The sequence below is a fragment of the Cheilinus undulatus genome, linkage group 2 (assembly GCF_018320785.1).
Source record: "Cheilinus undulatus linkage group 2, ASM1832078v1, whole genome shotgun sequence".
In the NCBI taxonomy this organism is placed as follows: Eukaryota; Metazoa; Chordata; class Actinopteri; order Labriformes; family Labridae; genus Cheilinus; species Cheilinus undulatus.
Genome location: NC_054866.1, coordinates 7,482,072 through 7,506,416, shown reverse-complemented (window position 1 = coordinate 7,506,416; position 24,345 = coordinate 7,482,072). Strand labels below are relative to the sequence as shown.

The following is a 24,345-nucleotide window of genomic DNA, read 5'->3' as shown; positions in this document are numbered from 1 at the left end:
AAGAAGAAAAAAAGCCAAAGGTAGCGTTAGATTTGTGATGTGCTTTAGTTGAGATTTGATGCAGGACCAAAGTGGCTGTGCTGCAGGAGGGATGGGGGTAAGGGGCCCATGGTGGCAGACCAGGGGTCTGTTTTTTTAGGGGGTGGCTGGGAGGGGAGTGGGGTGCTCCACAAATGTATTCTCACCTCCCAACACCCCACCCCTCCCAGTTCTACCTACTCCACGGCACCCCCAAGGCTCTGGGTCTAGTTTAGAAACCTGGGGGCCTCAGAACAGGGGAGCCATTGTATGAGGCCAGGTCCCTGCACAGCAATCAAACGCAGCTCCCCGTACAAAAATAATTCCACACGCAGAGTGTAAGCGCGCAGGGGCAAACGAGCCACCAACGCGCCATCTTTGGAATGAGGCAGAGAGTGTAGGAGAAAGATGAACAGACAGAAAAAATGAAGGAGAGGGAAAGAGGGGAGGAGGAAGGGGCCATTAACCCTTTTCCTACTGTGTGCCACATATGTGGGCTGACCCAGACGGGCAAACAGGCAGCATTGCTGAGAAAACCTCAAACCACCCCGCAGAGAAAATCACGACTGCTGTACAGAGAGAGTGAGAGTACGTACGAGGAAGAGAGAGAGAGAGAGAGAGAGAGACAGCTGACTGTTTAGCAATGGTGGACAGCAACAAGGTACGTTTACTTCACTATTGCAGTAGTTAATCATCACAGTGGTGTTAAAATGCACCAAAACTGTTCAGAATGTACCGTTGTGCAACACTGAAATCATTTCAACAAGTTTTACATCGAACACCTTTTCCAAAAAAGTTGGGGTGCTGTGTAAAATATAAATAAAAACAAAATATAATCATCTGCAAATCTTGCAAACCCAAATTTTATTTACAATAGAACATAAACTAAATCAGATGTTTAATTTAAGACATTTTACCATTTCATGAAAAATATTAGCTCATTTTTAATTTGATGGCAGCAACCCTTCTCAAAAAAAGTAAGGCCTCAGTCCATTTTAAATCAGCTTTAGCCTGGAGAAAGATGGCGGCGTTTCTGGATCCAGTTCACGCATGGCTCTTTGCATGATACAGCTTTAACTTACATTCATGGATGGCATGACCAACTGTGTTGTTGTCATTTCCGGAAGTGTTTCTGAGCCCAGGAGGTGAAATCCAGCACAGAATCATGCCTGTTTTTAATGCAGTGCAGCCTGAGGGCCCGAAGATCACCACCATCAAGTACTGACCTTCGCTCTTGGCCCTTACTGACAAAAATTTCTCCAGATTCTCTGAATCTTTTGGTGATATTGTGGACTGTGGACTAAGGCTGAAAATTTTGGGAGAATACTCTAAATGCAATTTCCTCCCAATATTGCGATTGCAATTAATTTACAATTATTTTTACGTTCCTAATTGTATGTTTTTTCTCTACAAACAAGCTATTAATCAATCTTGATTGTAACAAACACAATATTTGTTGAATTCAACTAATGCTGAACAATTCTAAAAAATTTAGATTATTTTGACTCATTGCAAACTGGATATAAACTGTTACATTTAAGAGGGAATTATGATTTCATGACTTTCTCATTTTTTTTTATAAGACAAACATTTACAAAAACAATGAAAGAAGGAAGAATTGACACCACAATGTTGGAATGAAGTGAGACTCACAACATCTCTGTCTCAAAAATGTGTTTAACTGGTAAACATATGACTGTTGCATCTTCTGCGATTTTAAAATTGCATTAGGATTTATTGAAATTTAATCTAAATCTGGATTAATTCTCCAGCCCTGCTTTAGATGGTGGGGTATTCTAAGTCTTTGCATTTTACATTGCCAGTTAGCCTTATTTGTTGCAAAATGCGCCTCCAGCTGTTTTTCATTAGTAACACCTACTTTTCCAGGCTTTTGGTAGCATGTTCCAAGTTTTTTGAGACGTATTGCCACCATTAAGTTAAAAATGAGCTCATTTAGTTGTAAAATGTGTCAGTATGAACATCTGATATGTTATTTATGTTCTACTGTGAATCAAATCATTGCATTCTGTTTTTCATCATCATCGTCTTTATTAAAAGACATAGAAGTCCAAATTTATCCCAATTTCCAAATTTGTCCCAATTTATAAAAGGATCTATACCAGAGTCTCCACAAAGATGACTGGTATCTTACAACACTATTTACATCTCAGTCAGTAATCTCACGGTGTACTTTGTTAAAGCATTTATTATGACAACATGACATGTTTGGCGTCAGGCTCCAACTTGATCGCTCCTCACAGATTTTTATATACAGAATTTGAGGAGTGAAAAGATAACAGCGTAGACCCCCAGTCGGAGCCAACAGGTGGATGCTGGGGTGGAGGAGGGTTGAAAGCGAGAGCAAAGTGCTGATCCAGGACAGAGCAGGGGAAGAGACCAGAAATCTTGCAGCTTAAATAGACCAATAACTCAGGAGGATGTCAGTCATATGATTGGATTTAGATGCATGCCAGGTGTGAACCATTGCCCTCGAGATTATCGGCAGAAATAACTTGCCAGCATCGTTTCATTTTACACAGCGTCCCAATTTTTTTGAATTTGGGAAGGTAAGTACCACATGACTCAATTTAGAAGCAAAGAACATTAGCCACTCTTTGCAACGAAATATAAACATATAATAAGAGAAGAATATGAAAAGTGGGATTAAGGTGTAAAGATAACTGATCAACCAGTATGTGGCTGGATGTCAGTACATGCTACTGTAAAGCTGCTGGCGACACAAATAACCTGGGGGGGCTTTTAAAAGTAAACATAAGAAACATCTTTTCAATCTGGGTTTTAATATGGTTTAATTTTACTCCTTTTTTCCTTTGTTTTATCATTGTCTTATCTTAAGTTCTTTCAACAGTTTTGTTTATTTTATTGACTTTTTATATTCTAGTTTCTAAAATGTAAGGATTTTGTTTGTATTATTTATCAGCTCATTGTTTTATTGCTTAAACTCTACTAGTAATACAACGAAAGCTAAATTGAGATGAAGTTGGCCGCAATCCAAGAGGCTAGCAGCGCCTTTTTAACAGCTTTTCTCCACCATTTGGTCATAAACATGCTTCTAAAGGAAATTATGCTGTACTATTAGGCAAATTAAGCTTGAGGGGTGCTGGTTAGATAGAAGAGACAACTCATACCAAGACAAGAAGGGACAATAGAGAAGTGATGTGTCTGTGATTGAGCAAAAGAGCCAGCATGTTTATGTGAACAACAGGAGTGCGGTGTCCTTTTCTCCAATTGTGTATTTATTTAATAAAATATTTTAAAAAGCCAGAATGTTACCAGAGCCATTTTGGAGCCAAAAGATTATCTCTGAGCTGAACTGAATGGCCTCAATCTTTAAAAAAGAGCAGGAATCCCCGTCATAACAACAAGATTAGATGGCTCTAAGCAAGCCACGCATGAAAGTGTTTAATGCATGTAAACTGTAATGGTTAACAGACTTGACATTTTTCTAGCTGACAGCACAGCAGGAGCTGGGGATCGAACCCTCGTCCTGATTGAGAGCCTTCTGACTGTACCTGCTGATCATCTGCACCACCGAACCCTTCTGGATGAAAGAGTCCTAGACCACCTCCACATGCATATCAGATAAGCTATCATACACCAGATCATCCTCACTTTGCACTGAGGTTTGTGCACATCTAGCATTAAGGGTAACTATGGAGGTAATGATTAGACTGAACAAATTTCATTTGTACTAGATTAATAGTTGACCAGGATTTGTAAAGTGATCGAGTTGTGTGCTTAGTCCACCACCCCTGTTTAGTGGAGGGGGTCCTGGCCATGCTGCCTATTTATTTGGACGGCTTCTTCCTTCTCTCAGAAAACAAACACGTCCTGGTAATCTGACAGCACAGTGGGAGGACTGGCCAGTGTTTAGTCTTTAAAACCCTTACGCTTTCTTTCCTTCCCCGGTCACATCTGCTCACAGTCTGCTTGATTACATAACATCCACAAACAATTTTCTTTTCTCTCCTTTTTATGACTGATGACTTATATGTAAAAAAAGCCCCATCCTTCAATGCGGCACCCCTTTAATATTGACAGGGGTCTTAGAGGGCTTGATCTGGACTGTGATTGGCCTCTAGGGATGCAGGTTCAATGCCAACTCCTATGACGACAATAGGCTCCTGTTTGACACCGCCACGCACACTTAACCATGTTTCATATCAAAAATCATGTAACATGGTGTTATTATGGGAATACACGTTAGTTTAACTGCAATTAAGAATTTCTTCAAAATCAATGCACACAAATCAGACATTTGACCATAAATTCAATAAAAATCTGTAATAAAAGCCCAAATGTTATGGGCTGTAATGGGAGCTGAAAGATTTGCCTCTTATTGCTGAGCTGAGTCAAACGGTTCAGGTCACTAAAACAAGCAGAATTCCCACCAATATTGACCTCCATCAGGCCCCGTCTGTTTATTCTGTGTGATACTGTTGCCTCAAACATGCGGTCGGAGCTTTGTCAACAAACTGAGGGCTCCAGTCACCCTGTTTTGGGCATCTTGCCACCTCAAGAGGGGGCCAAGTGGGCTCCAGCCATCGGTAATGTATTTGTTTAGGTTTGTACGATAATACTGCATGTGAGCTTAGTTTTACACCAGCGTTATAAAGTGTACAGAAGAAATATTAAACCAGACTGCTGGTGAATTCGGGGGTTCATTCCCCAGCTCCAGCAGTCAAATGGTTAAGTATCCTTGGGCAAGAAACTGAAACCTAAATTGACCCTACGGCCTTCAGACTGGGGTCCTCAACCCCAGCATCCATCCATAGGCTCCGAGGAGGGGTTAAGATGTTAACTCCTGACTTCTGCATGTGAAATAAATCTGCAATATATCTGCAAATTTTGAAACAAGTCAAAATTAGACCAAAATGTGAAGTCGGCACCCAGAAGTCAGCACCCAGTGCCCAACAAATGCTGTGATGCCATAATTTAGCTTGTACAAATTCCAAACATGAAATGACTGAAATAAAGTCGTTCTAACCACCTTCATCTGACTTAGCTACAACTGACGACTGGTCCCAAAATGGCCAAGCTAAACTGACAGCAGTCTGAGTTACACCCGGTTTTATCATGTACGCTCATGGGACCTTTCCAGAGTACCATGCATTGCCAAGGAACACGCTTCCATCCTTTCCCATCCTGTCAAACTATTGATTTGATAGGATTCAAATACACCCTCACCTTCCAGCCCCATATCAAATCTGTGACCAAAACTGCCCTTTTCCACCTTATGAACACCTTCCAGACTGTAGCAGAAACCCTCATACATGCACGTATCACCTCTGGGGTAACAAAGCCCTGGAGAGGTGCCAATATGTCCAAACCTCCACTGCCAGGGTTCTCACCCACACTAGGGCCTGGCAGGACATCCGCCCTACCCTCATCCACCTCCACAGGTGGATGAGGGTAGGGCTAAATTCCAAATCAAATACAAAATTCTCTTCCTCACTTACAAATCCCTTCATGCCCTTGGCCCTCAGCACCTCTCTGACCTTCTTCACCTGTACACACCAACCCGGAGGTTTTGGTCCTCAGACACCGGCCTTCTCGATGCTCCAACCACCAAACTTCATACCTATGAAGACAAGATCCTTCAGGACTTCAGCCCCCATCCTCTGGAACACCCTACCTGAAAACATCTGCAACACCTCATCCTGGGACATGTTTGAAAAACTCCTCAAGCACCACCTGTTCACCACAGACTACAGTCTCTCCTAAACCTAACCCCCATACACTCAACTTAGTTTTTGTCTTCTGTGTTGTGTCCTGTCTTCTGTTCTTCTGTCTTTATTTATCTATTTTTATTTTTATCATTATTATTAGATAAACCAAAAGCAAAGATGTTTTTTTTTCTTTATAAGGCCAAAGAAATGCATTTAATGGCCAGTCATGTTGTCCAATAGGTAACCTGTCGACCGTGTTACTTAGGCCCCATGCCGTTTTTATTTAGGAGCTTTTTTTTAACCAACAAAAGCATCTCACAAGTTTTCTTTACTTTATAATTTCTCACTTTTTCTTGAGGTAAAGGTTTTTGCCGCACACTCTCAGCAATCAGCCCCTGCTGGGTGGAGGACAGCTCCATGTTTCTGACATTTAAAGGTGTTGAATGGAAACTATTCTGTTTATTCAAATGTGAGTCTACTGCTACAGTGATTTTTTTTTATCAGCCCATTGTCTGAGTAAACTTTATGTGGGTTTTATGTTCATATGCATGACTTTTTCCTTTGTCTTCATGTCTTTTTCATTGATCAGTCTGTGAATACATCATGCATGAGTTTTAGTGACCAGTCCACTATTGTCTGGCTTTTTAGACTCATGTCTGCTCTGTCTACGGTACAAAATTCACCCCTTGGTTTAACTTAAATAGAGCTTAAATCTAACTGATGCACAGAGCAAAACTTAGTCACAAATTTAAGCTCTATATCAGTGATTGTCAAACTTTTTTGCTCAAGGCACACTGAAGACCAAGCCAAAATCTCCAGGCACACCACACTTAAATCCATCCAAATCACCTCTTTAACATGTGGTCTTTACTTGGTTTTGTTGTAGTAATAATGCATGTTTGATTAAATTCACAGTGCACACCTAGACATGCATTGCTACACAATTTGGCAGCAACTAATTAAAAAAAAATCAGCTGTCAGCTGTATTTACAGTTTATTAAAGAAATCTGGTGTAGCAAATTAAAAACTTGTTGTACCTGTTATTTGCTATTTTAACACTAAATTATCCCAAATATCTACTTTTGAAACAAAAGCACAGTTAGAAAATACCAGAAATCGAGGAAAAAACTAAAAAAAACTTTTCAAAGAGGTTGTTCAAGCTTTTATATTTTGATATTATGTGATATTGCAAGTTTTAAAACAATATTATAGCATCAAAATACATGAGAAAACACACGCGGATGTATATTTAGTTTTTGTATTAGTGTAGTAATCAAGCATGGTTTACAAATTCCCAAGGCACACCAGTACATGTCTCACTGGTGAATGTGAACCACTGCTCTGTATCAGTAGTGTCATTACATTCTGATCAGCTGGTACACTCAACTCTAAATATTAATTTCTATCACATTTAAACTCTGAGCTTTGTTGTCCTCCTTCATCTGTCAAAATAATGGATGATCTTGATACAAAAAAATATGCTTTTACACTCCTGAATTAAAGAATTCTGTGGTTATTTCATTCAAATACATAATAAATGTCTGATCACAGATGGTCGTGAATTAAATTGTCCTGAGAAAACGTTACATTTACATCAAGTTGCAGATTAATTCATTGGGGGTTAAGATTATCAAAAAGATTCCTTAAATCTTACAATGTTATTTATCAGATGCTTTTATCCTAAGCAACATACATCTGACAGGTAGACAGGTGTTCCAGGAGTTAAGGACTTTGCCCAAGGCCTCAAACTAGATACTGACTCTGTACTGACTGCAATTCTAACCATCGATCTCCCACACCAAAGTCAGTGGTGTAACCCACTGAGCTATCAGGCCCCCAAAATCTTAAACAGAGCAGATCTCTTTCAATACAGGCACAGCAGTCTAAAATCAGCTGCCAGCTTTGGTGCAACTCTAACTGTAAATGAGAAAGCAGTGCAGATTCTTAGGGGTCGTATTTCATTTGTTTTAGTTAAGGATTAAACGCTCATTGTAAATGGACTTCAGCTTGTTCAACTATTTTTCAAGTCCTCTGTCCAGGTCACACTTTAGCATCAGTTCTCACATTCACAGACTGAAACAAACCAAGCTGATTTACAGAGGCAGTTCATTTCTTTTTTTTCTTCTTTGACCAGTTTTGGCACGAGTTTCATTCATCATCTGGCTGCAGTAGCAGCGTAGCAGCTCAAGTGCCGAGACTAGCTGCATATGCAGTCTACATCAATTCTGTCACCCTGATTGGCCTGTAACATATGAGACGGACAGAATGTTCAAACATCCTCCAAGACCTTTCAAAGGTTCTGCCCTTCCAGAACACTTTTAATGGTCAGGTCAGGTATTGCTGGTTGGGCACTTTGCCGCATCAACCTTGATCCTGTACTGCTCTGGCCTCCTGATGGCCATCCTCCAGGCCATTGGTTCCAAACCTGGGGTCCAGGACGCCAAAGATCTTATGGGGGTGTGTGAGGCTTTGTCTGCTCTGAGGCTGCAAACTTAGTTTTGAAAATATTGATTAAAACAATGATAAAGCAGTTATTAAGTAGTTTAAAAAACTGTCTTTTGATACAAAAATGATGCATAGGCCTTTTTAAGGTTTTATCAGTGAAACTGTTAAAATCTACGTTGATTTATGATGGCAGTGTGTCACTTTTTCTTCTCTCTTGGGTCCTGAGGGGGGGCCGTACTTTTCTTAGGTGCATGTTGTGGGGGCTCTAAGAAAAATGGTTGGGAAACACTGCTCTAGGCCTACGCCCCATTCTCACAGGTATCATCTCCACAACGCACAAAGCCACCCATTGCATCTTGACCAGCCCATTGGGTCATGAGCACCCAGTAAGCAGTGAGGCCTGCAAAAGCCTGCTAGGTGCCCGTATAAGCACATCTGCCATTCCCGTATCAGACAGCTGACCCTTCCCATCCTCACTCTCCTGAGCACGTCAGCATTAGACACACGGTCTTACCAACGATAACCAAAGATGCGCCAAAGAGAAGTTGTCACAAAGGAGTCCAGTCAGAGCCTCTGGCTATCAGTTAGCCTCCAGACCTCATAGTAAGGCTGGAAGGACTAAACACCGAAAGACTCTGACTTTTGTCTGCATGCTCAGATACCAGGAATGCCGCACTGTCTTGCTCAGCGAGTCCATCGCCCCATGCACGAGTCCAAGTCTATGGCTGATCTCAGCTTGCAGTCAAATCGATAGATTACGTTGCCAAGGTAGGTGAACTGCTCTTCAACTTCCACGCCCTAAATGGGCAGTTACCCAAAGAGATGTGCATGCATTTAACGTGCAACAACTGAAAGAGTTCTTTGATTTAACCCTTGATTAATGAAATGTAGAACTAATGGAAGGTCCTTTCTCCTTTATTTACCCTCACTTATCAAAGCAAACACAGCCTGAAGTGGGTGAGCTTTTCAATCCACCAGGTCTGAAAGGTGGAGGGAGTTATAAATCACTTCAAACATGTACAATTGTCACAATTTTCCTTGTATGATAAATGATCAGTCTGAGCCTATTTTGGCTGTTTTTGAAAACTTTGGATTTTGCCTTTATATACCCCATATAAGAAGTTTTACCAAACCCATGTTTGGTACCTTTTTTCATCACAGCTTCCTCTGTATGATCTGATAATTATTTTTTTCACTTTAACCTACTTTATTATCATATCTGGCCTAAAAATACACAAAAATCATCAAATCTGATTGAAAAAAATATACTATTTATTATAATAAAAATCATAAACATGCTCAATGAACTGTTTTGGAATTTGAAAAAGTAAACATAAGTTGCAAATATCAATATATAAAGATAAAATTGAAATATAGTAAAACGATATCCAAATATTTCCCATTAAAACATGTATAATTATAGTCTTTTATCCTATCCAGTCTACCCCATCCCACTTTAACTACCAGATAGATATCTTTGTACTTTCAAATTAAAACTGTCATATCTTCTGTTTTACAAGGCCTAACAATGTCAAACAAAAACTGGGAGAAAGTTTCAGATCTGCACTTTTGAATAAAGTTGACAGCAGCGCAGTGACCTAGTTTTTTATTTACAGCACTTTGAAAATGTCGAGTGAGCTGATCACGCCGGCGTGACCTGAGGGTTGAAGAATAATTGAACTCATTTTTTGGATAAAACCTTGAAAGCGTCACTGACTTAATCATAACTCTTAACTGGCTGTAAGTCCAATTATAACAGACCTCTAAGCAGCATGCTTAAATTACAGCTGATCTCATCTCAGTGTTTACATGAATAGCAACTGCTTATTATCCACCTCCACTTATGCTAATGTGATACGTACATAAATTCCTGTAGCGCTAAGTGTCTGCACCCCAGCAGTCAAGTGAGCGGCCACAAAGTGCTCTGTAATGGTGGCTAACAGCAGACAGCTAACAGTAAAGGGCTCAGAGCCAGACTGCTGAGCCCCTCTGCACCAGTGATAATCTGCCAATAGAAAGAACTAATGCAAAGGGAGCTCAATAAAAATGTTGTGAGGGGGAGAAGGAGAGAGAGAGAGAGAAAGCGAGCTCTCCAGACCTCCTTTTTCCCTACTCAGCCTTCGAGCCCAGATGTTTATGGTCTGTATAAACTATTGAGGGCTCGAGAATGTCCCCCACTCTGGAGCGAGCTGCAGAAGCCCAGACTTATCACTCTCTCCCTTTCTCTCACTGTGTCTTGACTCCCTCGCTGTAAATCCATCCAGACGCACAAGCAATGGCGACAGCTGGGAAACAGAACCGATGCTGTTTTCCAGCAGCACTCAATCAAGAACATCTCGGACCATTTCCACGCGATTCTTAAAAAATAGTCGACTTCTTGCTAACACTCGCTTCTCCTCCTTCACTCTGCGCGCTTGTCCTCAAATAACTACTGTAAATTTCATCCGTCAAGGACATATTTCTTCATCCAATTTCTGAATTTATTTTTTTAGATCCTCAGTATATTTACTCTAAATTGTCCGCCCTCTGACTCATTTATGCCCCCCCCCCTTCCATCTCTGTGTCGGAGGATACAGACTTTCGTTGTCTGAGGTTTTGCTCTGCTCCTTTTCCAGCACATGTGGTATCAAACCGACCTACATGGGTGCGATAAAGCAAACAGTCCGCGGTCCCTCCTTGACAGACTAATTTGAACAAATTCTCAAATTGCATTCCAAATTGAAAGCACATTGGAGTGCGGGCGGCCATTACTTATAAAAATCTGGATAAGTGACCAACAATGAGGCCAAAATAATGCATGGGCAACTACCCTTGTTACTGCGAGCAGCTGGGAAGCCAGACAGATGTTCAGATTGTGCCAGCGGTTGCAGCAGTGTGGCTGTCTGCGTGATATTTTTGCACATGACGTGGCAGGAATGTTTTGTTATCGTATGGTTGTAGGGTGGGGAAGCGTGTCCTTGCCCGTGCCGAGTGTACATACAGAGCTTAATGACTTTGAGGAATGTTAATCAAAGGTTCAATAAACAGAACTGAAGGCACACATGATGCACACAGATGTTACCGAAGCCCCTAGGACCATCCAACTTTTAGAGGATGAGGGATAATGTATGAAAGATTGGTGATAGACTAAGAGGAAGACATCACATGATCTGGAATCACTAATACTTCCAGGGCTTTGGCTCAGTCTCTGTATTCTAAAAGCTCGGCCGAGCTCCAGCTCTCGTGAGTGAAGCCAGAGGACTATTTTCTGGATGGGGTTACTCCTTGTCTGTGATTGTGTTTGTTTGTGCTGCGGGGGGAAAGGAGAACAGCTTCAGTTTCCAAATATCAGCCCTGCAGGGTCCACATTAAGCCTCCACCCTCCTCCTCTTCCTCCTCCTCTTCAGTCTTCCTTAGACGTTCATTTACTAACATGGTTCCTCTTGCCCTTAGGCTCCCTATGTCAATAACACACACTGCCTGCTTCTCACAGAGCCGCCCCAAAACAGGTCAGTCAGTCCAGGCACGGGACGGGCGCATTCATCTTTTTGATTGTCGGGAACGGATCCAAAGCAATTTCAACTGGCAAGTGGAGAGGATTCCCGAGACATCTCTTCTGTCTCCAAAACACACAAGGTCTAAATCAAAAAAAGGGCAGCGTTGGGCAAAGACGCGGTGCAGCACGCCTAAGCCACGGCTAAGTCCCGCAGCCAGTGGCCGTAATGAAAACTGCTCTGCGGAGTGTGCCCAGTGGCGGTCAGACAGATCCACCCGCTGCAGCGCTGCACAATGAGGCTGTTATACTCATGACAAGCATCTTTCTTTGCCCAGACGCTGTGCATAGAGAAAACTGTTGACACCCACAAAATACAGTTCCCATTACATCACGCTGAGGCCCATCGCAGTTTTTTTGGAAGTTATGTTAAATTTAGTTGAGCCATCAGTCACTCCACCCAGCGTGGTGTCATGATATCCTGCAGCCACAGCAGAGGCAGCTCTCTCTTTCTATACAGAATGCTAAGAATTCAATGATGGACACACTGTTCTCTTTACGGTTGCAATATGCATGACCTTCCTATAGAAAACAGCGTGTGCCTTTTGTCTGAACTAGACATCGCTGCGTGTTTAAACCGACAGACATGCCAGATGTTACATCTTATACTCAAAAGGTCATTTGCATACTGCCTCAGAAAACGGCTTAGTCCGCCCGCCGAAACATATGAACCAGGATTGATTCGAGGAACTCTTCAAAGGTTAGAGCTTCAAATTTAGTTGCCTCCATTGCAAATTGCAGATCAACTTTCTCTGCCGTGCTCAAGACAAAAGGCCTAGCGTGATTCCTGAGGCAATGCACCTGGCCTTCATCTTTCGGGACCATGTGGAATAAGGCGCTGCAAAGTCAAGTGGGGGATGCAGTCGATGGTTATCTCGAGACTGGAAAGAACCTTCTTGGTTTCCACAGCCCTGCTTAATACTGGGTAGCTATTATAGAGAAATGAGCTTCCAGTAAAAGCAGGGTCCTTGTTTATTGATGGTAATATGAGCGCAGAGTGGTGACAAAAAATGTGACACTCCTCAGGTTTGGTTTTTTGTCTGCTCTCACTTTTCATTTAAAAGTAAAGAGGAGTATATGGAAAGACACTTCAGTGTTTCCCACAGGAATTCGCCAGTAAAGGTGGTTGTTGGCTAGTGAGTCAGGGGAGGCTGAGGTGGGGGGAAGTGTAAGTAAATAAAATGTATTTTTATACAAGTAACATATAGGCAACATACATGTAAAAATGCTATGCATTAGGTATTTATCTGTAGTTACTGCTTGTGTTTGTAGTTTTTATTATTTTATTTCTTATTTATGGCAGAGCGGACAGGAAACATCACCACATGCTGTCATGCATGGTTGTAAGAGGAAAGGCTTCAGGACACTTTACTGTTATTTCAACTCAGACACTGATACTCTGTTCACAACCCTTATTCCAAAAAAGCTGGGGCGCTGTGTGAAATGTAAATAAAAAAAAAGAATGCAATGACTGTCAAATCTAATCAACCCATTTTTTATTCACGATAGAACACAAACAACATATCAGATGTTAAAACTGAGGCTTTTTATCATTTCATAAAAAATATGAGCTCATTTTGAATTTGAGGGCAGCAACACATCTCAAAAAAGTAGGGACAGATTAATGTTTAGCATGTTTAGCATGCTAAACATGAATGCTAAAAAATGTTGCTTTATTGTGTTAGCCTGACTACAATTTGACTTTCAGAATAGATGTTTAAATTGAGACATTTTATCATTTCATTAAAAAATATAATCCCAAAAATTAGGGACAGTTTCATGTTTGCCATTGTGTAGCATGCTCTTCTTTTAAAAGGTATCTGTAAATGTCTGGGAAGAGAGGAGACCAGCTGCTGGAGTTTAGGGAGAGGAATGTTGTCCCATTCTTGTCTGATGTACGATTCTATCTGCTTCTTTGACTTTCTGTTCCATGATGCACCAAATGTTTTATTGGTTACTCCCTGGATTTTAACAGACTATGGTTAAAGAAGGTGGGATGCTACACGATGGTAAACATGGCCCTGTCCCTACTTTTTTGAGACATGTTGCTGCCATCAGATTTAAAGTGAATTAGTCATTTCATGAAATGGTAAAATAGGGATTTTATGAGACTTGCAAATCAATGCATTTTTTTTGTTTACATTTTTTCACAGTGTCCCAACTTTTTTGGCAAGGGGGCTGTACATGGCGTTAGAAAATGTTGCTTTATTGTGTTAGCCTGACTACAACTGGGCTTTCTGAATAAATGTTTAAACTGAGACATTTTATCATTTTATATAAAATATGAGCTCATATCATGACAGCAACGAATCTCAAAAAAGTAGGGACAGATTCATGTTTACCACTGTGCAGCATCCCCTCTTCTTTTACAAGTAGCCTGTAAATGTCTGGGAAGTGAGAATAGTTGCTGGAGTTTAGGTAGAGTAATGTTGTCCCATTCTTGTCTGATGTAGGATTCTATCTGCTTCTTTGTCTGATTTTTCATTTTATGGTGAGCCAAATGTTTTAGTGATAAAAATCACTATCTGGATATTTACAGACTTTGATTAAAGATAATGGGATGCTACACAATGGTAAACATGGCCTTGTACCTATTTTTTGAGACATGTTGCTGCCATCAAATTCAAAATAAGCTAATATTTTAATGAAATGGTAAAATAGGTTTTTTTCTGACACTTGCAAATCAATCCATTCTTTGTTCTTTTCATTTTACACAGTGCCACAACTTTTTTGAAAAAGGGGCTGTACAGGAGTTAGAAAATGTTGCTTTATTGTGTTAGTCTGACAACAACTGGACTTTTTGAATGGATGTAAATTTTGATATCATTCTACATCAGATTTCTTAAATTTGGACTATCACATCCACAAAACGCGAGTGGAGATCGATGTACCGTAGCGTGTTAATGCTTCAGTCAGGCTTATACTGGTGCAGACTTTATGCACACGCTCCAAGTGTCTGTGCCTACCTTTGACTCAGTAGTAGAACTGCATAAATGCCAACCATAGCAGGAGTAATGATGTCACCTGCCTTCAGTTATCACCACAAGCCAGAGGGATGATAACATCACAGTTCTACCTAGAGTAGAGTGTAGAGTATGTTTGATATTCACTCTGTGACATTCTTAGGCATATGACACGCAATCTGATTAAACACAATATGTAATTGCATCTATAGGCAAGTAAACACATTACCGCAATGGGAAACAATGCTGCACTCATAAAAATTGTGAATGAGTTAAACTGACTTGTAATTTAAGGATTTACCCTTTAGCTGGCTCACTGCACGCTTCACTAAAATGTACATAGCTGCACAGCTGTGTCCACATTTTTACCGATAGGAAGGAATGAAAACTTCAACCAGATACTGCTGTTGGGTATCACAAAAAGACGCAGGACGTTTTCAATCTATTTTTTCATATAACTAAAATACGGAAGGGGCGTGGGTTGTTAATGTCGCCTGCTGCCGTAGCAGGATGTAAAGTAGGAATACTACAAGCACATTTATGAAAGCTGCTGTTGATATTATTACCATTATCATAGATATTTTGATCAGTTTTGTACGTTTTTTTATACATCAATTGCAAACAGCCTTTGCTTATATCCACTATCTTGTCCACAGGCATTTGCTCTATTGCTGTTCTTCATTTTCCAGTCTGTTCATTCTTCTAGGTGGTACATTTGCACAAAGAGGTCCAATAAGGTTTCCAGCAAGATGTCTGTGTAGGTTCTCAGTCATCCAGGTCAGGGTTTCCCAAGGCTGATCAAGTGGCAACTAGACTGGTTCCAAGTTCTTGGAGATGTTTAGGCTCTTCTCCAAAAGGCCATTGCTGTGAAAGATGACCACACAGGCCATTTGCATAGCAATGGTCAGCCTAGGCTATATACTCCGACTCTCCCCCTGTCACCCTCAGAACTGAAAAAGCCTTTTGGAGAAGAGGTGAAACGTGTTCAAGACCTTGGAACCAGTCTAGTTTCCCCTTGATCAGCCTTGGAGAAGGTTTACAGCAGTTTGATATGGTACAGTAAATCCTGAACCTGCTTGCGGTTCCCTCAAACTTTGCCTTTAATGATGGGAATTCCAGGATGCAGATGGTCTGGTGGTAAGGAATGCAGGCAGCCTGGGTTCAAGCTCCTTTCCCACATGTCATTTCCCATTCTCTCATCCCTGATTCCAACTCTATCCACTGTTCTCCTCTATGATAAAGGTATAAAAAGAAAAAGAAATGCTTTTGAAAAATGATGGGAATTCCAACTCTTTAAAGAGACCCAGATCATTTTTCTCTTCTCAAATGGCTCTCCATCTGGTATTTATTTGGCCTTTTATGTCTTTCAAACAAAACTGAAAAGAAAACAAGCTCTGAAATGAGAGCCTGGTTCTGTCATTCAAATAAAAGAGCTGGCTCTACATAGCAAATCTTTCACATAAAGCACATCAACAAGCCTTGTAATCTATTGTATGAACTGTCATTTAAACCAAGTCAGTACCCCCCAAGGGTTACTTGCTGATCTTTCTTGTGGCATAATACAGTTTCCTTTAGCATGTTTATGGCAAAAGTGGGATAAAGATGAACTGTTTAGCACAAAACATGGCCATTGTGAGTTTGTCAGGAAGTTGAGATTCCTTCGACCAGACTGCAGAAGGTCTAGCGCCAGTCTTGGTACCACAACAGAAGGGTGCCAAAAAAGAGGGACGGTACAGATCAGTATTTCGGTACCTTTCCCAACATTTGGCAGCAGACAGGTGAAGCTGCATAACTGAACTGAACCAGGCCTTTGATGTAAAGGCAGCTTCAGGTGCATGACTTACTTTCCCTGAGGTAATTGAGATGAGAGAGAAGCACTTCAGCGTTGTACATGGTGGTGAGCCGGAGGAAGTCGTCCTTGCCCATCTTGCAGAGCTCTTTGCCATCTGTGTTCTGAAACATGGCTGTGTCTATCTCTATGAGGCCGTACTCCTTGATCGCCCACTCCAGCCACTGGCGCACATGGTCCTGGGACCATAACGATGGGTCTGCGGGACAACAGAAGAAGAAGAAGGGAGAGTAAACTCAACGTTCTAACAGTTGTTCCTGGACAGACATGCTGACAGTTGGAGGAGCCTCATATCTGGAAAGGTAAAGGGCAGGGGAGATGTGAACAAATTGGAAACAGAATTTTATATCAGTAGCAGACCTTGTTCACAGAGTTGTAAATATTCTTTGTTTTATTTTTACCACATGGATGGGGTTAGCCTGAGTGAGATGAGTCATATACTCTTTCAAGGGGATATCTTTTATGAAGAAGTATTGACTCTGAAATCCCTTTTAGTGATTGTTCAGAATTTTCAGTATTTTTCAAACAGCTCCATATACAAATAAACAACACAGTATTTTGAAGAGACTTGCCTTAAACTTGTGAAGCAAATTTGGAAACCAAACCCCAGAGTTACCACTTGTGGTTAAGGAGTGGTGTCCATGTTGAGCTTCTATTAAGTTTATAGATGAGTAGCTATTTGGATCAGTTCAGCAACAACATTTCAATAGCCTTTAAAAGTGGAAAATGTACCAAGACTCTTTCAAGTCTGAATAAATGACATGTTTTCTTTTTGGGAGAAGAACCTGATTCTCTTTGGCTTTAAGGTGCACCATTCTCAAATAAGACCTTAAACTGTGCCATACTGGAAAAACAGCAAACCCCATGGCTGAAAAAAGAACCCAGTATCAAAGTAAAAAAACTGCAGTTCCCTGAGTGTCCACTTGAGGCTGGCTGCAAAATCACCAAGTCACATATACAACCCATGCTAAATGCCACTGTTTACAGAAATAAACATGTTACAAGCCTGGTTCACAAAACTGTTTGGTTGGAATATTTGATGTCATATGGGCACACACTTTTTTCTTTTATTTTTCATAACTCATCTCTTCTGGTTTCAAGAAGGAAACAAGATATTCATGTTAGCGGCATTGGTTAATATGACTGCAAACCAGCATGTTTTAGCCTTTTGTCAGGAACAGTGCTGGGTCAGGACCCAGGCTACAGTCACATTAACTGATGCTTGGCTAATCCAAAAGAAACTCAACTTCCCAGACAGCCTCAGAAGGCCCAAGGGTTAAGCGTGCAAAGGAGGAGACGGGGGTAATGTGGCCGCTTCCAGGCTTTTGCAGTGCGGGGTCAAGACTAACATTAGTCCAGAATTCACCCTATCTAAGCAAGCACTGACCATCAGATCAACCAACCAACCAGTGATGACACAGAAGGCAGGCCCGATGAGCAATAAGGTACTAAAATAAAGATGTTGGGTCATGAAGGCTTGCACCTTCTAAAACGTGGGAAACACTGGGTTAGAGCACTGGTTCCCAGAGTGGTGGTCAGGACCCCACAGGGAGGTCATGAGATAGTAAAGGGGGTTGCAGAGTGTTTTTCATAAAACAAAGAGAAATGTCACATGATTTAAAACAATACATTTGATCTATTATTTGAAAAAAAGTTAAATGGGTTTAAATTAAAATGAAAATGTAGTTATTAAGTGATATTTGTGCTTAACTGTAAGTACAAAGTCAAATACAACCTAAAATTTAAGTTTTGAACATGCTGTGCAATATGCTGTTTTTTTAGGGGCTGTAAAGTTTGGGAAACCCTGCGTTAGAGTACTCAGATTACTTAATTGTTGTAACAAGTACCGTAACACGTTAGTTTTACAATACGACAAATCCATCATTAGTTTCCTTTTACAGAAAAGTAATCCATTACTGGAGAAAAACCCTCATTTCCTCTCTCTTCTGTGACCTCCAGATAAAGAGAAAAAAAATGACATTCCAAGAAGTATCAGCACTGTTTCTGTTTCTCTCCTTCCTGTTGGCACATTGTGGCATGCCAGTGGAAAGTAGCACAGCTGTGTCTGTACCACAGACTACAGAAAGAACTGGACAAACCCTGCGTGATGTCAGCCGCCTGCTTACAATAGGCAGACTCAAACTGCTTTTGAAGCCAATCTTTGGTGGGCTCCATATTAAAATCGTGGTCTCAACCGAACTTTGGATCAACCTAACAGCCCGCCCACTAACTCCACTTCCTGTCAGCTAGCTAGCTAGCATTCTGGTTGACAGAAACGTAGCTTCTGCCTGTCGAGCTATCTGCCAATCAAATGAGATGTGCCAATCAGTCCACAGTGAGGTTTTTCCTAAATATAATCTAAACCAAAATTCACCTCCTGCCACAACTCCTCTTTGTCTGTTTGATTGAAAGTTAGTTCCAGAAAGCATCTACAATATGGCCGCAGATTGGCTGCAGTATCTCTCAGTAACTGACATCACTCAGGCCTAATCTTTCTACTTTCTGCAATCTTTGATGTGAAAATACAAAGTTATAAAACCAGTGAAAAAAATACAAAGAACAAATCTCCACCTGCACAAGTCGATATGTTCTTCTATAGAAACTCCATGGAATTTGCAAAATTATAACTTCCCAGTGCAGTTTATGTCCCATTACCAAAACAACGACACAAAACCAAAAATGCCTTTTATTTTGAAAATGCCATTCTCACCTGCAGGGACTATGACTCTCCGCTCATTGGTTGTCATGTTGGGGGGAGGGGCGTTCTTCTCATCCATGTAGTTTCCATAGTTCATCTGAGATGAAGTGTCATTACTGCCCACCAGCTTATTACATTTACCCACACTGCAGTCTACGGGAGACTCCCTGCTACACAAACACACAGAAGAAAGTTACAGAGATTTCATCAGCAAATAAATCTGCTGTTGTTGGTTTTTCTGGTGCAGTAATTGACTTTGGCACGGGGCTTTTAAGACTTTCACTTGCTATGGCCAAGTATATCACAGACAAAAAGCAAAGAGTGAGGGTTAATCAAGGTAAAATAAATCGCCTGTCCAATGATGGATCTCAACATGTGGAGCAGCAGCTATAGTTGAGGACACTGTCCCATAAATATACATGAAGAGACGGTTGTCTCTGATGCCTGAATAACGTATGACACTTCAAGTGGTTGTCATACCTGGATCCATTCATGTGCTCATATTCTCTCTTGACGTTGACCCGCACCGGTTGGTTGATCCACTCCTGCTGTGGGGGTAAAGGATTGATTTTGTGGGTCTGGCCGTAGTCCTGTGTGCCAGATGCAGTCATGTCTGTCTTGGGGAGAGGGGCAGCAGCAGCGTACGGAGGCTCAAATAAGGACTGGTCTTCACTCACCACTGATAGCGCCTCCTGTAGAGAGAAGAGAAAAGAAATACATGGTTAATCTCTAACAATTCACTTTACATATCTAGTGATTCTATTATCCACCTGAGTCAGAGACGACATGGGTGCACAGTTTAAAGAAATCCCACAAAACTTTCTTCAGATTTTGCATCAACAAGAATGGCCAGAGAGATAGACGGACAACTTGATAGCATAGTGCCTCTAGCTCCTGGATTTAACTTCTGTCGTGGCATAAAAAACAGACGTAGCAGGCCAAAATATATCACACCTGGGTTTTAACCCCAGGTTTATACCTGTTTGATAACCAGGGTAAATTCTGGGCCAGTTCAGTTAATATCCCACGCCCAGGTATTAAACAGGTGAGACTATTTTGTACTCTTCTAAACCAGTGTTCCCAAAGAGGAGGCTGGGACCCCCAGATGTGAAATCATTCTTATTCATTATCATAAAAAATACTATTTAAGAATAGTTCCATTCAACACTGTTGTTATTAAGTGATATTTGTGCTTAAATGTAAACAAAGTGTACAGAAACACTTTAACCATCTCCAGGGAAATTGGGGCCTCCAAAACTCTGACGCCATTTAATATTTTATATAACATGTGTTCTGAGATCTTGATTTGTCCCTATACACCCGTTGTATCGTTGTCGTACTTCATTCACATGGGTCAAGTTTACAAAACAATAACATGAATAAAATAAAACAAAAAATAGTTAAACAGCGGGGTATTTTCAGTTGTTTTGAATAGGAAAGAGTCTGGCTAACCTCGTCACAGTAACCAAAGGGAGCAAAGCTCAGCAAAAGATCAGTTACTCTTATAACAATCGCTAATCTAAAGTCTTTTATTTTGTTGATCTTAAATGGGATTATTTTCTGGATGCTTTTTTTTTTAATCATAATGAATCTATTAGTTTGGTACAGCCTGAACTCGACACAGGAACAAAATAAACCAACGACTCCACTAAAGCTCCATGAAAGGACTATCTCTGATAAAGGAAAACATCTTTGCCTGTTGGGACATAACAAGTCATTAAAACCAGATACAGGCTGTCTCAAAGATTACTACTCCTTACTAACGTTGTTCATAAGGGGCATAAATGGGTAATGGTCTTTCTGTGGCCCAGCCAAACTTGGGGCCCATTACAGTCAGCAAAACATGGTCCGTTGTAAAGTTAAGCTGTGATAACCATATCTTATTTTAACCTGAATAATGACCACTCTTATCAAAGCAACAAAATGTTTTTTTTTTTTTAATTCATGCTGTAGTATAGAATGTGCTTTTTTACAAAATGTAAAATATGGATGGGCACACTGGACTAAACAATAAGGAAAGTCATTTCAGACTTCATAGCTAAGTCATAAGAAAAATATTGGGCAACAATTGGCAATGATGGATATGAAGTGGGAAAAACAGGTCAAAAGTAGAAAAAAATGTGTGAAAAGTGGCAAAATCTAGACAATAAGTGCTGAAAATTGGTTAAAAAGTAGCACAACAAAATATTTTTAACATACAGAAACCAATAAGCTTGGCACAGCAGCCCTGTTAGCCAGGATGCTAGCACATATTCTACTGATTCAACACACATGCATTACTATCACCAGTACATCACAACTGGAGAGGGCCTATTTTGAAGGTTTTTTGGGGGCCCAGCAAATTGTATGGGCAGGCCTGCTTATGACTACACACTTGAGCATTATACCACATATAAACTACCAGTTAGCATGCTGCCCCCCTTTATCTAAAAGCCTGTCTCCTGCATATCATGTGACTTCAGTGTTTACATATTTACAGGCCTAAACTAGCAGCAAGCTAGCATGACATCTGGTCTGAAAATAGAGCCCAGTAACAATAAACATTAATGGAGCTAGTCATTTAAGCGGTCTTTAACATTTAATGACAACTTGGTCTGATGGCCTTTGACCTCCACTATCATATGGTCTGAAATAAGCCTGGTTTATGCTTCTGTTTTGTATCTACACCACAGCTAAGCAGCAGTGACCTATGCTGTTGTGGGAACTATACTTGTGCCTAGCTGTGCCCACGTCACACTGCCATTCTCAAAACCCAAACGTTACCTGACATTATGCCAATAGTCTATCCTGCTGCCACATTTCCTGCTTCTTTTTAAACAGGAAACCACTTGGACTAAAACAAGGGCTTTATGTTGGAGTTCTGGCTGATAAATACTGAGAAGCAGTTGATTCTATTGTAGTTATTGCAAATTTCACTCAAGAGTACATACATTTAGCCAGGAGACATTACAAAGACAATGGCTGTCACCCTGTGCTACCTAGCTGACCAATCACAGGGGTTTTTGTGGAACTGCACATGTGCTGTATGTGAAGGTTTCTGTGCAAGGTTCAGGTTGCACTGATATAGATTCCATGCGTAAGTACACATCTTGCAAATACAAATCAGCATGCTGTGAATTTTGGAATGTATGCATACAAACGTAGAGTCACATGTAGTTTTAACAGTGGGAAAGTAACGGGCAAAGGCATAGAGTTGGAAGCTAATTGTCCAACCTTCAAACAGATCTGGTCAAACTGTTTCCCCCCTCTTTTCTTTTTTAAATTCTGCCAAACTGACCTCTCCCTTGCCCTTGTTTTCCCTTGTTGCCCTTATTTTCCATATGTTACAGACAAAAGAGTGGCATAAATCTCCTCATCTTACCCCCTGCATGTAAACAGAACTCTCATCTGACTAAACCAGAACCTTGTGATATCAAATTTTGATTCTCTGGTGTATTTTTGTTTACAGCAATTAGACTGCAGTTATTGGTCATATCGCAGTCTGGCATCCTAAGTAGTTTGTGTATACAGCCCACGTAGCAACTGTAGCTTCCTGTTGATGTTAGCATGACTTCAATCAAGGCCAAAGTGGGGTAAGGCCGAGATGTAAGCTTGGGCGTTACTGACATTATCTGCTAATACACTCAGCTGTTCCACCAGAAAATACCCATCAGCTCACTCAGAAATGACTCACTGTGTGCTGATAAACATAATATTGGTAATATTTGACAGGATTCTGTTCTAACTGTGGTTCGTTTTCCTCCATCATCAGGATCTTTTTGACTTTAAATCCTCAGCCGTGCCCTGATGTGTCTGTCTTGTGTGTCCCTCCACAGCTGAAGACTCAACAGAAGCAGAGGAGGTCACAGCTACACCGACCCCTCTGCTGTGGCTCAGCTGGAGCAATGTCAGTTTATTAAAGAAAACAAACTCAGAAACTCAGGGCCGGCCAACTTATTACGTGGTTTCAAGCATGCTCCTCGTGTAACTGCTTGGACGTACAGCATGTATTACAGACTCAAAACAAAAGTAGGGCCGGAAAATATATCCAGTTTTTAAGATACATTCTTTTCAAACATGGTAAGACGATATTTATTATGGTGATAAAGTTTATGTTGACATTAATCTGCAAAAAAATACAGGGCCTAATGCTCAGTTAAAATATCGTTTACAGTAAGAACCAAAAACAGTATTGACCAAAATCATCTATGTGAAATGTTCAGTCTGAATGAGGAATAGATATTTAAGAAGCATTCATATTATTAGAAAAGAATCTTATGATATTGATACTTGTTTGATACATCAGCAACAAAAATAGAAGACCTAGACATCCAATTTTGGGAAATGTTTTGTTTGTTATGATAAAAACATGCAACCAAACTCCAAAAGTAGGTGGAGATGGTAATGAAACACCAGTTCTACCTACTTTTCAAATGTTGCCAAGTGCAATTTAGATAGTGATCTCTACTTTTGTTAAAATATGACTAAAGATGGAGAAGTTCCTGCAGTTTTTGATACACCAATCACAAGATTTTATCATTTGAAAAAGTGTGGTATTTCAGTTTAAGTGCAGTGGGTCTAACTGATGGGTCAACACCAAAAAGAAGATTACAGGGCCGTTTTTAGTGAATCGCAAGCAAGCGTAACCTCGCAAGGCAGATGGATACGCCTGTTTGGGCCTGCTTAGAAAGTGACAGGACCAATCAGGGACAAGGGGCAGTACTTTGAGGCACAGCGGAGTCGGGACATAAGCAAGCAGCAACAAGAGGCAGGTGCAATTATGGCAGGAGAGATTTCCGTGAATGCTGCTAAAGCGCCAGTTTTATCAGAACTTGACTTTTCTTTGTTAAAAGAAGAACAAAGAACAGCAGTGAGTTGTTTTCTTTTCAAAAATGACAAAAGTCGTGTACTGACATGTCTACAGTCACCATGGTTCACCATATACAGCTCTATATGGAGTTTACTCCTTCGTTAGGGGTGCAGCTCAGTAGCGACTACGTCATGTGTTTCGTTGCTCTGATTGGCCCGTCACAGACAGAACCTTCATCCAATCACCCTCCAAGTTTTTCTTCAAAGGCTCTGACCTTTCCCAAACGCTGTCTATGAGTGGTTTTCCAGATGGATGTGTAAAACAAATCCAGCTGATGTGTCAGGTTAAAGCAAGCGAGCTC

At 40.8% G+C, this 24,345-nt stretch overlaps 1 protein-coding gene across 4 annotated transcripts in view; it reads right to left on the bottom strand.

Moving 5' to 3' along the window:
* fli1 (Fli-1 proto-oncogene, ETS transcription factor) overlaps positions 1-24,345 on the bottom strand; it is an 89,846-nt gene that overhangs the window by 31,661 nt on the left and 33,840 nt on the right. For 3 of the 4 annotated variants that reach the window (XM_041802757.1, XM_041802777.1, XM_041802787.1), the window contains 3 exons: positions 19,676-19,887; positions 19,208-19,365; positions 16,493-16,696 (listed from right to left, as the gene is read on the bottom strand). In XM_041802757.1, coding sequence (XP_041658691.1) covers positions 16,493-16,696; positions 19,208-19,365; positions 19,676-19,887 — 574 coding nt within the window. The remainder of the gene's footprint in view (positions 1-16,492; positions 16,697-19,207; positions 19,366-19,675; positions 19,888-24,345) is intronic. The other variant, XM_041802768.1, reaches the window with a different exon arrangement.